Source organism: Micropterus dolomieu, linkage group LG12 (assembly GCF_021292245.1).
Source record: "Micropterus dolomieu isolate WLL.071019.BEF.003 ecotype Adirondacks linkage group LG12, ASM2129224v1, whole genome shotgun sequence".
Lineage (NCBI taxonomy): Eukaryota > Metazoa > Chordata > Actinopteri > Centrarchiformes > Centrarchidae > Micropterus > Micropterus dolomieu.
Genome location: NC_060161.1, coordinates 34,610,774 through 34,629,253, shown reverse-complemented (window position 1 = coordinate 34,629,253; position 18,480 = coordinate 34,610,774). Strand labels below are relative to the sequence as shown.

Below are 18,480 nucleotides of genomic sequence, written 5' to 3'. Positions count from 1 at the left end.
GAGTCCACATTTAACTCTCCTATTCGTTTGCACTATTGCTCTTGTGGTTTTAATTTTTATGAGGTTTTTATGCACAGCTCCTCTTCTGTTTACCTTTTTAAATAATTTCGATGGTCGGGGGGCAGACACCGTCACTATAGGATTTTCACTAAGTAACTCCTGAAATGGAGGAGCAGAGAAGTGTGTTAGACTGCGACTCTGCGTAGGGTTTTGGGTGGGTAACTGCTGAAAAAGAAGGGCAGAGAAGTGTGTTAAACTGCGACTCTGCGTAGGGTTTTGGGTGGGTAACTGCTGAAAAAGAAGGGCAGAGAAGTGTGTTAAACTGCGACTCTGCCTCCTGGTCTCAACTCTGGGTTGTCATGGATTTGGTCCACTAATAAACTTGGCCAGATTTCTAGAAATGAGAGTTGCTCCTTCCCAAGTAGGATGGATGCCGTCTCTCCGGATCAGACCAGGTCTTCCCCAGAAAGTCTGCCAATGATCAACAAAGCCCACATCGTTTGCTGGACACCAAACACACCAAAAAGTTAACACCTTAGCGACGTTTGGGAGACCATCCCCAACATTGACGTCACTACCTAGCGGGATCAATAAAAAGGCCCTGCTGTCCTTTGTTCCAGCTTCTTGCCTCTTCAAAACTCTTCTTTTAAAACTTTCTTGAAACTAAACGTATACGTTCTCTTAACTTCCTTTACTTTTGAAATTCCGATTTTTGTTTCGTACTTAAATCTCCTTCAGACGAGCTGAGAAAGCTGACCCTGAATTCCAAATTTCTCAGCGGGAGATTTGATTTTCTTTATTCTGTTTGGAGCTGCCTGTTTAACCTCAGCAACATTAAATAGCCTATCTTCCCGAGGCCTCGCGTACCTACGGTGAATGTGTGTGTTTATTTGATTTTGTTGTTGCAACCTCATCCGACCGTTGTGAGCAACTTTGGACCAGAAACTCAGAAGCCTTCATTTATGGCCTTGAATAAATGAAACCACGGCTCTGACGACAGAACCCTGAGTGGGCCCTATAGCGACACCAAACGAACTGAGATCAGAGCAAAAGCCTTGGCTGACAGCCCGTTGCTGCAAGCGCTTCCCACAGAGGACTCCGGACCCAATCCACCGGTTTCAACCCAACTCGAAAACGCCACTGGGGTCGGGCCAGAACCGACTTCCCGAGCCAACCGGCAGTCGAGCCTCGCCACGGGACCTGCGGCAACAGTAGGGCAAAACAAACAACACTCTGTGACTCGTTGGTGTTCTATGGGCTCCATCCACAGTTAATAACCCTTAGATTAGTTAAACTAAATCTGCAACCCAATTTCGGTCACTCGTTCCCTCATACTCGTAGAATTCTCTCCCTCTACAATATAAACTGAAATTCAATCGGACCTTACATTGTCATATTAACTGTTATCCCTGTAATATCACCACATTTACCCACAATTGTACCCTCTTTTGTTAGTTAATAAATTCACCTTGAGCACAGCGATGTATGTGTGTGTGTTATTCAGAATCTAGAGTCCCTATACATAGAACTTACGCTCAGATCTGAGACTGACTGATTGACCTTACGATTTCAGAATAACAACTAATGAATTAACCGAACTTCGTATAATTCTCAGGCTATACTCAAGGACCTAAAGCCTTGGGCGGACAAGCAAATCTTTAGGTGGTGCTCCTACTTTCGAGGTATAAATTAATATTCCCGGAAATATTAATTTTCATAACTGTATTAAAATTTTACGTAGCCGAGGTCTGCTACAGTAGTAAGATTGACACTATTGGACGTTATAATAACCTACCTGCTATTGAAATCAGTGTGAACAGATGAACTCAGTCTCTCTCTATCACAACTCAACAGGCTAGTGGTCACATTGTCATAGCTGAATACACAGCTATGTCAAAAGTAAACATAAATGACGGTGAGACCACAAAAAAATAGGATGTGAACTGTATTTTTATTAACTTATTAAATCAACATGTTGATTACTTATTAACTATAAATAGTCTGAAACAAATGCTTTGATACGATTTGATTGAAAATACTTTTGCTAAGGATTTTCCATGAACATCGTGAACATCAGTGGACCAGAAGTAGTAGGCCTTGTGTGCAGTATTGCAGTTTTAAGAGTGGCAACTCTACTGAAACGTCTCTTTTGTCTGTAACAGAAGCCCTAAGGTCCGCTAAAGCTGCAGCCCAATCCTCGGTTCTTATCCTGCTTGACCTATCAGCTGCCTTTGACACAGTCAATCACAGGATCTTGCTATCTGCTCTCTCAGCAATGGGCATCTCGATTGAAACACTCCTGTGGTTCGAAACCTACCTCTCAGGTTCCTACAATGTATTGTGGCAAGGACAATTATCCTCCTCCCACTCCCTCTCCACAGTGGTGCCCCAAGGCTCAGTGCTTGGGCCCCTTCTCTTCTCAATTTACACCACCTCACTGGGGCCGGTCATTCGCTCGCACGGCTTCTCTTACCACTGCTATGCAGACAATACTCAAGTATACCTAACTTCCCGCCAGACGACCCCACCGTCTTGGCGCGGATCACAGACTGTCTGACATATCTGCATGGATGAAGGCTTACCACCTTGAACTAAACATCTCTAAGACTGAACTCTTGGTCATTACAGTCTATCCACCATAACATCAAACTACAAATCGACTCCTCAACCATCACTCCAACCAGGGTGGTGAGAAACTTGGGTGTCATGATTGATGACCAGCTGTCCTTTTCAGACCATGTTGCTGCTGTCACTTGGTCATGCCGCTTTGCTCTATACAACATCAGAAAAATCAGGCCCTACCTCACTCAATATGTCACCCAGAGTCTGGTACAGGCAATAGTTATCTCTCGCCTCGACTATTCCAATGCCCTCCTAGCAGGTCTTCCAGCTTGTGTGGTGAAACCCCTACAAATGGTTCAGAACGTTGAATTGAATTGAATTGTTGATGTTTGTACGTTGTTACTCAAATGTAAGTTGCTTTGGATAAAATCCAACGAAGGTTAAAATCAAGGGCAACTGGACTTGGTTGAAGATACTGGAAGACGTTTCGTCCCTCATCCAAAGGACTTCTTCAGTTCTGACTGACTGGCAGGGAAACTCAGCTATTTAACCTCAGTGGGGTTGTTATCCCGGGTCATCGATACCGCTGGTTCGTTAGTGTTCCTTGTTGCTGTTGGTATCTTCACCTGAGGCCAATAGGTTACGTTTGTTGAGTTTCTTGGGAAGTGATGAAAGGACAGCATTGTAAGTGGGGGATAAGTGGTGGCGTAGACCCCCTCCCCTGTTCAATGACAGCTTCTCAACCCTGGTGTAGATGGCTTCCTTGACACCTCTTTCAAACCGCATTTTTAGACAGAGAAGATGGATGGTTGTCCAAATGTTACTTCTCTTCTTACTTCTAATAAACCAGAGGACTTCTCACTATTATTATTATTTCCTCTTCTTCTACTATGGACGCATTTAATGTAGTGACACGTGTCTACACTGCCGGAATTATACAAGCAGAAGAAGAACGCCGTGATGACGAAAAGCGCTCTGTAGCGCTGTTTGTCCATTGTTGGCTATTGTAGAAACATGACGACAAAATACTGCAACCTCCTATGCGACAATTCAGGGTTCATTATCTTGCCCAAGGACACTTCATCATGCAGCCTGGGGGAGCCAGGATTGAACCACCGACCATCCAATTAACGGCCAACCCGCTCTACTTTCTGAGCCACAGCGGTCATAAACAGCACTGAAACCAATCCAGTATGGTTATGCGGTCACACATTTTATTATTATTGTCATTTATTTAAAATAGGTCACCCTGACGTTGCATGAAATTTTCTTTGAGCTCTTCAAAAGCCTCCAATATTTTTTTAAAAGCCTGCAGATCCTGACAAAAAAAACAAAATATTAAATAATAATTAAATAAATAAAGAAATCTTGTTTCTTTCAATGCTGAATGTGCTACCTTTAATTAGTTTCTGCTTTTCCCATGTCACCTGTTTAACTTGACATTGACATTGATCTCTGTCATCTCTGTCAGCTGCCATCGCTGGTTCGTGGTTTTGAATCCCGCTGTTTTCTCTTCTCTCCCTTTGAACATGACGAAAGAGGAGGGAAGACTAAATCATGCCTACATGTGTTGCCTCAGCAGGGATGATATTACATGAGAAAGTCGTTGATCTACATGAGAAACAGACCTGAAAGCAACACAGAATGCCTGAGAGCTGGACTGTGTTATATTCTGTTATATTCATGTATTTTGAAATGTCACATGCTACCTGAATTTTGTGTTTCCTTTTACATAATTAAAAACATTTCCACCATAAATTGGTGCAGAAACTTTCACCAGAGTGCAGGAAATGAAGTGTTTAATGATCAGTTTCCCTAGGTGCGGTCCCCCAGACCCCTCGCTCATGTAACTTGGCATTGAAGATATCTTTTCAGGATCTTTTTGTCTCTCTGTACTGAGTCAATAAGGACTTCATTAAATTACAAAATTCAAATTCAAACTAGTTTGGTCTGCCACCTGGCTGTGTTCTGTCCGTACTGCATCTCCACTGTCCTCATGGTGTCTTTATATTGACACAGGGCCACAGGTAACACTGAATCATTCACTGATCAACAACTGTCATCTGTCAATCAGTCTCAGACTCTCACTCTGGTGTTGATGATTGAAAGTTGTCACTAACTGTCTCTAATACTGGCTGAACTGATCCAATGTGTTTTATAGATATAGCGGATCAGAGGTGGATTCATAGCGTCACCTCGGCACAGCTATATCATAAGAGAAGTTAATCTGTGAAGGTTTCAGAGTGACATATCTAAAACGACGTGTAAAATGTAAATCAATGTCCATTTGCAGAATAGACACACCGGCATCGTCTAATCTGTGACTGACTAGATAGTCTGAATCTTTTTTCCCATGAAAGGCTGCAGTGCCTCTTTTGAGCTCCAAGTATACAAACACTGTGGTGGAAATTTCCATGAGTAGAATTAATCAAATAAATAAGTTACAACAAACAGTTGCCTTTGTGATATTTATTATAATAAAAAAAACAGAGAAGAACTCAAACAAACTCAGATACAAATGTATCTTTCATCCATAAAGTTTTAACTGAGCTCTAACTCTACATCACAGTAACAAATTTATGTCCACTGACTGCCTGGCGTGTAGCTAGTGTTTGGAAGGGAGAGGAGGAGTGTGCTCCATCTCAGTGTTTTTCCACTGCTGTTTTTGAGGGCGTGTCGGAGTAGTCGCTTGGCGAGCGTTATATGATGCACATTTTGCTTTCATCCATGTGTCGTCACAGAGATGAAAGCCAAAGGGAAGTGGCTGGACTGCAAATGAGCTGTTTTCGGGGAGTTCAGAGCAGAGTTTTCTGTGGGAGAACTCCCTTTGGGCTGGACTTTGGGCTTTTTCACTTTGCAAACCTGTTACATGCACAAAAAGTAACTCAATAGAGGAGAGGGAAAAAGACAAAAAGCATAATGCCACCTCTTTAACAAAAAGTGAGAACATGTACAGAGGGAGTCCAAACAAATCCAAAAAGCTAAAGGTACTATCCAAACAAAAAATCTAAATTTTGTGAAATTCATAAAGAAACCAAAATCCTAAAGCAGGCTTAAAGACAACGAAGATCCGGGTATACAACCAGACAGGGATACAGGCAGGAACAACTAACACACTCGACAGGGGAGTCAGAGGAACAACAAGCAACAATGATCCGACAAGACAGAACTGAACAGACAAACATTTATACACGGGCAAATGAGCACAACACCTGACACAGAACAGACCAAATAATCAAGCACAGGAGAACAGACCGATAGTAATCCATAAATCAATGAACTTACCTAACCATTACACAGACAGACTCAAAACAAGAATCTCAGTGGGCCAACGTAATACTAAGTACAAGAAAGAGAAGCAGACTAGGATTGTGACAAAGAAAGACGTTCTTAGCCTTGAAACACAAGTCGTCAAAGGCAAAAAAGAGTGGGCAAAAGATAAAACAAATGTTCATTATAGCTAAAACACGGGTAAGCTGATCTATACATATATATAATTATTATAATTATAAAGTAAATCACATGTACGATTATCAGAATGCATATAGGTAAATACAACTGAACTTTATATTTTGAATCAGGACTCTCAGTATTCGGATCAGGTATCTTGTGACAAATACGGTGTGATGAATTAAGTGTCTACAGCGATTATTACAATGTGTCAGAGGCATATTGACTCAACATTTAGTTAAATGCAAGTATTGTATCAAATCAGGACTGTGGTCAGAAAATCTTACCACAGGGTTCAGGTTTGGTGTTGTAGTAACACATTTTGAATAAAAGGAAGCTTTTTTAGACACACTTGTGTCTGTTCAGCTGAGTTGTCCAGGCAAAGTGTTTCTTACATTTAACACACCAGTACGGTTTACATCCTGTGTGGACACGCTGATGCTCTGAGAGTTTGGATGATGAATAGAAACCTTTGTCACAGTGTTGACACTGGTGTGGTTTGACTCCAGCATGGAAAAGCTTGTGTTTGTGATATGAAGATGAACTACTAAAACTCTTCCCACATGGCTCACAGCTGTATGGTTTCTCTCCAGTGTGGACACGCTCGTGTCTTTGGCATGTGTTTGATGAAGGGAATGTTTTCTCACAATGTTTGCACTTGTAGGGTTTTTCTCCAGTGTGGATACTTTCATGATACTTTAATGAACTGGAGAAAGTAAAGACTTTCCCACATTGCTGACAGGGGTAGGTTTTTTCTTTAGTGTGGATGTTTCTATGATTCTTGTAAGCAGACAGCTGAGTGAAACTCTTCCCACACTCCTCACAGCTGTATGGTTTTAGTCCAGTGTGGATTCGTTCATGTACCCTGCGATCTGTTGAAGAAATGAAAGCTTTCTCACAGTGCCTGCAGTTGTACGGTTTCTCTCCAGTGTGGATACGTTGGTGGATTGTTAGGCCTTCTAGTCGAGTGAAGGTTTTCCCACATTCATCACAGCGGTGCGATTTCTCTCCAGTGTGAATGATTTGGTGACTCTTGAGGTGACATGACCGAGAAAAAGTTTTCCCACACTGCTCACAGCTGAAGGGTTTCTCTCCACTATGGGTTTGTTGGTGGGTTCTATAGTTACTTGACCTTGAAAAGGTTTTCCCACATTTCTCACAGCTGTATGGTTTCTCTCCAGTGTGAACTCTCTCATGAACCTTTAGGTCTCCCGCCGTCTTGAATGCTTTGTCACACTGCTTACAGCTATGAGGTTTCTCATCAGTGTGATATCTTTTACAGTGACCTTGTAGATGCCCATGTGTTCTGAATGTATTGCCACACTCCTGGCAATGAAACGGTTTCTCTCCCGTGTGTACTCTCTTGTGAATTGTTAGATTTCCTGGAGAGGTGTATGTTTTCTCACACTGGTCACAGCTGTAGGGTCTCTCTCCAGTGTGAGTACGCTGGTGGCTTTTTAGATAATGGACGGTAGTGAAAGCTTTCTCACACTGGTCACAACTGTAGGGTCTCTCTCCAGAGTGAATTCTTTGATGAATCTTTAAACGATGTGAAGTAGGGAAGTCTTTCTCACATTGTTGACAGTGGTGAGATCTGCATTTTTTTGCACTTCTCTCTTTCTATAGAGACAGACAAAGTACAGAAATACAGAAAGAGTGAGAACATCAGTAAAGTGCAGTGTTGGACCGAAGATAAAATGTTATCTTTGGTTTCTACCTTAGCCCTGAGAGCTTAACCCAGTGCAACTTTAGCAACTTGTGAAAACAGACAAAACACATGCAGCATTTAGAAAACACTCATACATGCTGAACATAAAGACAACGACAATGGAAGTGTTTCCAGAGATCAAACTGGATGAATATCACTTAAGGGTTAATTGCATTATTACATTGCAGTTAAGGTATTACTTATGGATTATATTAATATATATTAATATATTAATATTACACACATACAATTATGGATTAAAATAGATTATAAATTATATCAGTTAATAGCTATTTCACATTTGGGGCATCCAGAATTGAGAGTTCACCTAAACTGCACATTTAGCACTTAAAATAAACTCGCACTTAAAAATAAAATGCTATTGTTTCTCATAGTTAATTGGATCAGCATTGTTATTCAAAAGGAATCACATTTAATCAATATTTTGTTAGGAGTGTGGTTTTTGTGTTCATGTCTTTCCTGTTTAAGTCTGTTTTAGGTTCTGTGTTTCTCTGTGTAGTCTTGTTCAGTTAGTTCCTAGTCCTTCACATTAGTTAATATCTTTTGTGTTTACTCCTGGTCTTGTGTTCCCGGTTTTGTCTTGTGTATTCCCTTGTTCATTTACTGGTTCTGTTTAGCCCGTACTTGTGCATTCTTGGCTATTCACCCATGTCTGCTTGTCTAAGTGTTCTCTCTGTTACCCCCTGTTGTGCCTGCCTGCATCTCTTTTTTCCTGCTGTCTCTCTGCCTCCCTCGTTAGCCTCATGTCTGTCATCTGTGTTACTCCCGCCCTGCTCGTTAATCCGTGTGTGTATATATATACCTGGTGTTTCTGTCTTGTCTTTGTCCGGTCATTGTTCATGTTACCCCCCCAGTCTGTCGTCTGTGTTCTCTCTGCCTTCCTGTAGCCAGTCTTGCTTGTCTTGTCACCCTGTACCTCTGGATTTTGGATTTCTGTTTGGAACTACCTTTCTTTTGGATTCTGTATCAGCCACTCAATCAGTAAGTGCGCTCGCCTTTTGTTTGTTTAATTAAACCACTGAACTATACCTGCTCCGCTCTGTGTCCTGCGTTTGGGTCTTCCAACCTGCCTCCACAGCACTAACCGTAACATATTTGTAATGATATGTGTCATTCAGGGTAAAACATTGTCATACAGTATAGCACACACATAGTAAGACAGAAAATAGTTTTAAAAGTTTTTTTGAGATGTATCCATGATGCATCAAATATGCGGTATTCAAAATTAAAAACACAATACTTGGTAGCTGTATTTCTGCCATTCTAAGCATGGAAATAAAACATTGTGATTATGTAAAATGAAAATAAAATTATTATGTCTTTAAAAAGGGGCATTATGGAGTTTTCAGTGGCCACTAGCGGTGCAGTTTTAAGATTGCTACCAGGCGTGTGCTCGTACGTGTGCTCGCTTGAACTCATGAGCGAGCAGAATCGGAAACACAACCACTTTCATACAGAAATCCCACAATAAACGCTGCTTTATTTGCTGCCTTTTGAAATGCTATTATTGTGAGCCAGGTTCAGGTGTGAAGATGTTTCAGAGACTGATGAAGACTGAACATAGTGTGTGGTTAAGCATACAACATGTGAACACATCAAATGCCAACACCAAATCTGAAGGACAACATCTTGTGGTCCCTTTTATGTTTCTGTCTTCCCCCTAGTGCCTGTAGGTTTCTCTATTAGGTCACCTTTCACCTATAACACCTAATCTATCTGATGTTTATTCTCCAATGTTTTGTCATATTGGACGTCTGAGCTACTGTCTCTAACTAATCAGTCTGTTGTTGTCATCTTGACCAGGACAAGTACATGTGAGAAAGCCATAAATGTCAGATAAACACTTAGGGGTCAGCTAAATTACTCTAAGCTAGACCTGTCTTACCTTTCCTTGTTACATCAACAAAGCCCCTTAAGAAATAATCTCAACACTTCTCCCTGATAAAAGAAAAATGTTTCTGTTGATACCTGTTCAGAAAGAAAAAACTGATTTAAATATGTTAACTTGTTGCTCAGAAAGTGCCTTTTATGATGTTATGATCGTGGCTCTGGACTCTTAACTTGTTTTAACAAACTAGATAAAAGGTAATGACCTGGCTGTGGCAAATATCTTTGGTTTAATATTTGATTTGATTACATTAATGTTTAAGTTGAGATTTACAAGAAATATTTTATTGCTTATTGCTGGTGATCCTCAGCTTTCTTCTTCATCTCCAGCCGGTCTGCCCTTACCCCAACCCCCCGATCCTTTATAATCCATACATTCAACATTTGCATAAACCTTCAAATTACGTATAGTTGTGGCGTGGTCCTCGCTAGTGAAAACAGTGTGCTCTGCCCTTCGTGAATTTCCACAAAGCCAAGTGTGGCTGAGATGACCAAGGCCACAGTAGGGTAGAGCAGTGTAGAGTCAGGCAGATGTCTGCTCTGCTGATTAGCCGCATAGTCAATCTACATCAGTCGCTTGGCTTTCTGGGAATTTCCACAGAACCAGGTGCAGCAAGGAAAAGAGCCAAGAGATGAAGCCATGCTTAGAAAGTTCGCTATTAAAGGAGGTCCAAAAGAAGATGAAAATCAGTTGTTACATGCCGTCTTACGATGAAAATTTAACTACGTTTGTATTGAATATGCCTTTTTGTTACATTTAACACAAGCAGTTATCTCTTCCCCATTGGATCCTCCCTCACTTCTTCTGCTGTTCTGCTTCTATCTATGAAATACATAGCTGTAGCTCATGAAATGACAGCCTGCTTATCAACAGACGTTTAAACAATCGGCATAACGGGACCTTCGGGAAGCTTTGATTATTCGCTGTTAATTACTATCCAAGTTTCGAAGCTCAAAAAATGACATGCGGGCCAGCCCATACCCTCAAATAGATAGAAAGCGATTTCCAAGCTGTCAAGGATGCTGCTGACAGTTTAAGGAGCAGGGTGAGGAAACAGACATTGAAGTGGAGGCTGCACTGGCTCAGAAAAGAATGAAGAAGAAGAAAACCATGCCAGGAGAGATGCCTCAGGATGAGACCATGGTTGATCCAGAAAAGGCCTGTGAGGTAAAGGTCCAAAATCAAGTTGTTGATACAGCTATTAAGGCCATCTACATAAGATTTCTGACCCACAAGACACTTTATGCAGATTTATAATTTCTGCACCCCCAAAACTTCCCCCTCATCCGAACCAGTGCTTTCCCAGAATCTGCACTTGAAGAGCTCAGCAAGTGCCTGATTAAATTTGATAGCAGGGCAACTGTTGACAACCTGCAGTTGGACACTGCAGACCAAGTGGGGCAAGCTGAAACTTTCACCACTTGATGAATATGCAACCAGAACAGTGGACGAGGGGCCGTATGGAAAGGAAGAGGACATGGAAATTGTCAACAAAAGCTGTGCTTCTTGCAAAGATTGCCCTCTGTGTGATCATGTGACTAAATATTCCATTGACCTTCTATCTTAGGGTGCCCTCACTTGTGTGGTTCATTATTAATTTTTATTGAAGATGTTCATTGGGTAATGGAGCCTTTTCCACTAAGTAAGTTTACCATACATGCAACTATCTCTCTACATTGTTGTAGTTTGAAGACACCAGCACTGTGATCATGTGATTTTCATGTATCAGTCTCACCTCTCTCTCTCTGGAACTCATTGTCTTACTTTTAGGTTTCTCCCCTTTGAAGATTTGCTTTTAATTGGAAGTTGAAAGTTCACACACATTCTTTATATTTCATGGTGAGTTTAAAATATACACAACTCTGTTTACAATTTCAAGAAGATACACAAACCATAAATTAAATATTCATTATATAATTATAATTATATAATATTAAAAAAAAAAACGTTTTATTCTAAATACACATTTTCTTTATATTTTATTACTCTTAACTTTTGAATATAATGCGTTATGATGATACTATGAGCTAACTGGCAGTATGGCACATTAGGACATATTTTGACAAAATAGAAAAATAAATGAATAATAAAGTATTTGCAGTCTAGATATAAACTGGAAATATGTTTTAATAGCCTATTGTTGTTTTACCATTCAAATCAGTGATATGAAGATGACATTTAGCCCTCCTACTTTTTCTCCATAAAATACATTAAATAAAGTGATATTCTAGTGGGACACAATTAACATAGGAGGTAACAATTTCCATTCTTGGGGAATAATTTAATGTGCACACACACAGGGCTGTTGTTTAGGCTTGTGTCAGTGATGTGTGTCTACAGTGTCCCATACATTTAAGAAGAGTAAGACTGCTGAAGTGTGTCTGCTTTATTGACACATCTCAACTATCAAGACCTGCTCTAAGTATTAAACCACAGGAAAAGGCTGTGCTTTGTTCTACCTCAGGCATCCTGAGAACTAAAGCCTTTCAGGGGGTTTGTTGTTCCTTTAATGGGTTTAAATGTATAGATTTGTAAGTTCTCATGTACTTTTTGTTACTCTTATGGTATTTTTTTTTAGGTCATCTACTTTTTCCCCTGTTGCTCTGGCATCAGCCCCTCAAGTGCCCATAACATACTTTGTACTGCAGAGGGAGCAATCACCTTTTTAATGTTGGATAATCTGTTTTAACAACTATGCATATATGTTATATTTCTACACAAACCAAAGAGGAAAAGAAATAAAACCAAATCAAAATGTAGAAAGTGTCAGGGGTTTGTGGTGAAGGCAGGGTGGAGCAGGTTGGAGGACCCAAACGCAGGACACAGAGCGGAGCAGGTATGGTTCAGTGGTTTTAATATAACAAAAAGCGAGCACACTTACAAACAGAGTGGCTTGATAGACTGAGTCCAAAAACAAGGCTGTCCAACAGAAATACAAAATCCAATAACGGCAGGGAGAGAAGACGAGTGAGGCTGACGACACAAAACACACTGCTACACAGGGTGACAGCATACAATGACCCGACAAAGACAAGACAGAAACACCAGGTATATATACACACAGGGACTAACGAGCAGGGCGGGAGCAACACAGGTGACAGACATGAGGCTAATGAGGCACAGGCAGGGAGAGAGAGAGCATGGGAAAACAGAGACAGACATGCAGAGGGATAACTGGGGTAACAGACATGACGAGGATTACCAAACACTAGATGACAAGACAGACCCCCAAAACCCAACATACTATAAGGAAGATACTAACTAAAAAGTGCAACACAAAGAGTGGCTGTCCGGCAGAGTGTGACAGAAAGCTTAAAATGTAAGTGATTCAACCTTTTTTGGAGAACTCATGCTTCTTCCTCAGACAGCCGGCCTGAATTCAGACAAAATGGTGACTGCTGTACGTCTTCTTGTGAGAAGTGTCTTATTTCACCACCGAGCTGTGAACAGAGACATGATGAGACAGGAAACATAACTGTCACACTGTTACATTACAGCTGATAAAAAACATCTGTTATTGAAAGTGTTAGAAGTTTTGAAACTGAAATGTATTCATTTCAATAATAAAACAAACTGTTTCAGATAAAATAACTCTAGAGTTTTAATGCTGATATCTGTAATTGGAAGCTGTAAGACTTTTCCACGCTCCAGTTTCTGCTGCCATTGTTCAGCTGCACCGCATTGAAGGCCTTCTTATTTTTCTCTACCTGTGCCTCCACGCCTGCTCAATCCTCCGCCTGTGACTCAGAAATGTAAGGAGATCTCAATTAAAATAAAATGCAGCACGAGGAGCGAGGAGAGAACATCAAACATTGAGGAGGCTTGTCGGAAGAGCTATAAGCGAGGACACCTTTGTATCCTTTGCAAAAGTATTTCAGCAGCCTTGATGTTTAAATGAGTCATGACATACAGATGGAATATACAACCATGGCGGGAGCAGTACAGCGTTCTTTAGTATTCATCAAGAGAGACGCTGCACACAATAATGCAAGAGGTAAGCAGCATAACCTTACCACGATGTTTGCTGTGACATTACTGCATGCATTAAAACATGTGTGAATCGACAAAGCTGTCGATTCACACGTTTCAACTACCAACTGAACTAACTGATTCAACGGAGTGGATCCCACCTTTCAGAGGGGAAGAAAGTGAAGTTTTATTAATTTTGTTCTGGGTTTTTGAATCAGTACATTTTATTGTTTATATCCTTATATTTCTTATATTCTCATTTTTGTTATATTTTTACATAATCACCTTCTCTGCAAGTACTGCTAGGGTTACATGAAATGTTTGTATTCCTATGTTTGGTTAGCATAAAATGCTAAAAGGGAGTAAATGTGATGGGAATTCCAAACATATTGCATGTAACCCTGGACTCAGGGAGACTCGTCCGTGATGTGGCACTGAATCTGTGTAACAGTCAAAATATCTCTGTTCTCTGTGTTATCCAGACTTCAGGGACAACGTGTGTCTGAGGGATGATATGATTGACCCTAAAGCTGGATAAATAACAGGCTCACTCAGCAGTCCTCACTTATTCGAGCATACTGTGAGTCCTTCTGCAGAAGATTTGAATAAAATTCACAGAAAGACGAGCTATTTATTTGAAAACTCGAATTGCCATCACAGCATCACAATAAGGAAATCTCCTGGAAAGCTACTGTGACCGGTGGAGGTGGGACGATATGATCTGTAGCCTGTATGTATCTCATCTCATTTCATTAAATGCCTGTTGCCTCGACCGCTCGCATCTTTGGTGGGAGGGGCTACAATGCATGCGAGGAGTCGAGGAGGTACAAACTGAGAAATGAGAAAGGCCTAAAAAGAGTGAATGACAGGAAGTAAAAGTCAGAGCAGCAGCGGGAGAAGAAACCGACCATTTTAGAGTCACTTCCTCGACAAGACAAAGTTTAATGAAAAACCTTTTATCATGTCAAAACTCTTTAAAGAACTTCTATCCAAACACTGCAGTTAAGTTAAATCAAATGACTAAATGTTTTTTTTACTGAACTTTGAAGGTTGAATGATTATGTCTTTCAATTTAATGACAACTTTCATGATGCTTTGATGACAATCATGTCAACACTATTTATTTTAAAGGATATTTTATAGGTTTATTTCAATATAAGTTCAGTTTTATTCCTAAGGTAGTTAGACCTGCATGAAGATTAAAATTTTGCAAATAGAGATAAAGCAAACAGCTGTTTGAGACAGAGAGAGTAAAATCTCGGCCTGATAATGTTTGATTAAATCTAACAGGATGTAAATATTTCGGTATAAACTACTGAGGCTGCTGGAAACTTTCTGTCTTCTGCTCTGAAACTCTTTTCAGACACATAACTCATCTCCAGCAGCCTGTTAACAGCGACATTGAAACAAAGTCAACAAATTGTCTCACCGCTTCTTGTTGAATCCAAAATACTTCCACACTTCTCAGGCGCTTTGATGTCGTGATCTTCAAGTTCAGCTCAGATTTCATCCAGGGCCTTCAGCAAAGAGAGGTCAGACCTCAGAGCTGCAGGAATCACAATGTGACTCAGCTGAGAGAGAGAGAGAGAAAACACACTTCCCTCCTCCTCTTAACTCGTCACATATAGACATTGGTAATGGGCGGGCTGGGTCAACAAAAAGGCAGAAGAATGTGTCATGTGGCTGTGGGTATGCAGGAATAAAGTTCTCTTTATGTTTTTATGCAACTACTGTACATCCCAAAATGAGCCATGTAATGGAAATGAACCGTTCTGGAGATGTAAAATAAAGTTGGTCCTGAACACAGAGTTGTCTTTGCCGTATTTATTCTGAAGCTTCAGAGGTACAAATCATACAGAGTACAGAGCAGTCTGCAGGAGAGTGTGTGTTTTATACAGGAGTGTGGTTGTTTACAGCATCTGTTGCTGTGCAGAAAAATTATTGTGAGCGGAAGTTACTGGAATAATGAAATGAGTTGAAAACAGGAACTTTGTCTGATGCCTGTTAGGCCAGATAGGGGACGTGAGTCATTAGCATATATGAGAATAGACGAGGGTGAAGAAGTGAAAGCAGCTGAACTGACGGTGAGCCGCAGTGAAGTACACAATGTTCTTGATACATACATCAAACAGTATAAGAATTATACAATAATGCAATAAGATATATATATAAATAATGGCATGTATCTATCTACAGAGACTTGACACATTTGCTACAACACAATAATGTACTTTATACTGTATAAACCATATAATCAACATGACTGAAAAGCTTTGTGGTTCTTTATATTTTTACATGATTATTACTGAGCTACATGAGCTTTACATAGCAGATAAATAGTAAAGTAAAAGTTGTAAAGTAAAAACTTGAGAGTTACGTGCTAAATGATGAATAACTGGTGTAACAAACAGGATAATGTAGAGTACTTTTATCTCTTTAAACCGTTTGACTCATTCACTTATATGATTGGGTGTCCTGCTCTGTTTCATTTCTTGAACTATAATTTTTATGAATGGATCAGAGATTTTCTTTATTGTATTTCACAGCTCTTTTAAACCCTGGCTTGTAAACGTTGGCTAACACAGCTAAAGTTATAACTATAATGCTAATGTGACCTAAAACCTGATGTGAAAGCTTCTGAGCAAACGTTCAAATTGTTTGGCCAATTTTTATGTAAAATTTAGTTGAAATATGGTGATTTTTGTATTTTTATGGTAAGCTGTGGAATGATGATGGTGTTGTGTGGTTGTGGACTTGTGAGTAACTTATACCATCTGCTAGGTTAGGGTCGCAGTCTGAAGCGGCTTTGATTTGGATCTCACTACCTTGTTTCTTACGACCCGCCCTTCTCTGCTTCTGATTGGCTAGTAGTCCTTACCTGGGAACTGCGCATGTGCAACTCCCAACAAAGATTTTGTAAGATGCATCACTCTGTAGCTCAAGAGCAGAGCGTACAACACACTGGGTGAAAAGAGGAGCTGCAGCAATGTGCAGTATGAGAAAATTTTTATTAATATTATGTTTTTTGAAAATTAAACCATGTGAACCTGTTCTGGTACAAACCCCTAATTAAGATTTTGAACCTGAAAATGAGCATAATACCACCTCTTTAAGAAAATTACAAAATTTGTTTGAAATTACATATTAAGAAGGAAACTGTCAATCATTCTAAATAAAAAACAAGAATAACATAAATAATTTAAATGTATATCGACGTGTTTCATCTGTCAGTAGGGACGAATGAAACAATGCGCACCGTCCATTCAAAGTCCAATTATACCGAAGTCGTTCCACATTTTTACAAGATAATACCTGGTATTGATAGAGCACACACGTGAGTTGTTGATCACAACAACAAATGATTTCTGTCTGTAACATTATCTTTAAAAATGTTACAGACAGAAAAAGTGTTTCAATCGTCCCGGCTCTCCCCCTACTCAAATATTGTCATTAAATCAATCAATCCAGCATGTTCTATGAGAATATTAAACAACCTCCCAAAAACGTTTGCTTAAGGTTTCATTTTATTACTTATTTATCTATAGCACTATTTATTAGTGTAATCTTGTTTCATATATGACTCGTGACTCCTCCTGAAGACTGTCGAGTGTCTGCAGTGACAGGAAGCAGCCAGCAGGTGGAAGCACATCAGCATCATCGTGGACTTTTGTTTAGTCCGTGGGGATCTACTTTATTTAATTTGCCATCAAATACATTACAATCATTTATTTGTTTTTATCTCTACAATAGAGTTCTGTGTTCATTCACAGCACTGAAGGTAAATAAAAACCTGGTTTTAAGCTGTTTGTCAGCTTTATTTCCTGTTTGTGTGTTTTTTGTTGCAGTTAAAGAATTGTATTATCATTATTATTATATGTATCACATGAAGGACTTTAAGAGGTTGTTTCTCTGTTGAACAGACTTTGTTTCTCTTCTCATGAAATGAAAGTGGAAAAACTGCGGTCACACCTGGCAACTCAAACCCCCCAGAGACTCTTCACGTTGAACTCTGCCAATCACATTCACTGCTTTCATCCCCTTTAAACACTGGTCTCCTTTGTGCTGCTCTGCTTTGTGACATGGTGCATTATCCTGCTGGAAGTAGCCATCAGAGGATGGTACACTGTGGTCATAAAGGGATGGACATGGTCAGCAACAACACTCAGGTAGGCTGTCAGGTTTCAACGATGCTCAGTTGGTACTAAGGGGCCCAAAACGTGCCAAGAAAATATTCCCCACACCATCACACCAGCAGCAGCAGCCTGAACCGTTAATTCAAGGCAGGATGGATCCATTTTCATTGTTCAACAATTCATGTTGTTTATACCAAATTCTGACCCAACCATCTGAATGTCGCAGCTGAAATCGAGAGTCATCAGACCAGGAAACGTTTTTCCTTCTTCTGCTTCTTCTGCTGGTGAGCCTGTACGAACTGTAGCCTCAGTTTCCTGTTCTCAGCTGACAGGAGGGGCATCCGGTGTGGTTTTCTGCAGCTGTAGCACATCTGCTTCAAGGTTTGCCGTGTTGTGCGTTCAGAGATGGTGTTCTGCATAGCTCGGTTGTAACGAGTGGTTATTTGAGTTACTGTTGCCTTTCTGTCATTTCGAACCAGTCTGCCCATTCTCCTCTGACATCAAGACATTTTCATCCACACAGCTGCCGCTCACTGGATATTTTCTCTTTTTCGGACCATTCTCTGTAAACCCTAGAGACGGTTGTGGTGAAAATCCCAGTAGATCAGCAGTTTCTGAAATACTCAGACCAGCCTGTCTGACACCAACAACCATGCCACGTTTAAAGTCACTTAAACCCCCTTTCTTCCCCATTCTGTTGCTCTGCTTGAACTTCAGCAAGTTGTCTTGACCACGTCTACATGCTGATC

At 40.3% G+C, this 18,480-nt stretch overlaps 1 protein-coding gene and 1 long non-coding RNA gene across 2 annotated transcripts in view; one reads left to right on the top strand and one right to left on the bottom strand.

The window, feature by feature from the left end:
- Nucleotides 1-15,144, bottom strand: part of LOC123980885 (zinc finger protein 208-like) — an 808,576-nt gene extending 793,432 nt beyond the window's left edge. Inside the window, exons 1-3 of the mRNA XM_046065450.1 lie at nucleotides 15,028-15,144; nucleotides 12,963-13,069; nucleotides 6,419-7,632 (exon numbers count right to left, since the gene is read on the bottom strand). Of these exons, the coding sequence (XP_045921406.1) occupies nucleotides 6,419-7,632; nucleotides 12,963-12,980 (1,232 nt within the window). The 5' untranslated portion in view covers nucleotides 12,981-13,069; nucleotides 15,028-15,144. The remainder of the gene's footprint in view (nucleotides 1-6,418; nucleotides 7,633-12,962; nucleotides 13,070-15,027) is intronic.
- Nucleotides 12,821-15,359, top strand: LOC123980969. The gene is made up of 3 exons (XR_006827628.1): nucleotides 12,821-12,948; nucleotides 13,378-13,623; nucleotides 14,081-15,359. It is a non-coding gene; the product is annotated as an uncharacterized LOC123980969 (long non-coding RNA).
- The last annotated feature ends 3,121 nt before the right edge of the window (nucleotides 15,360-18,480 follow it).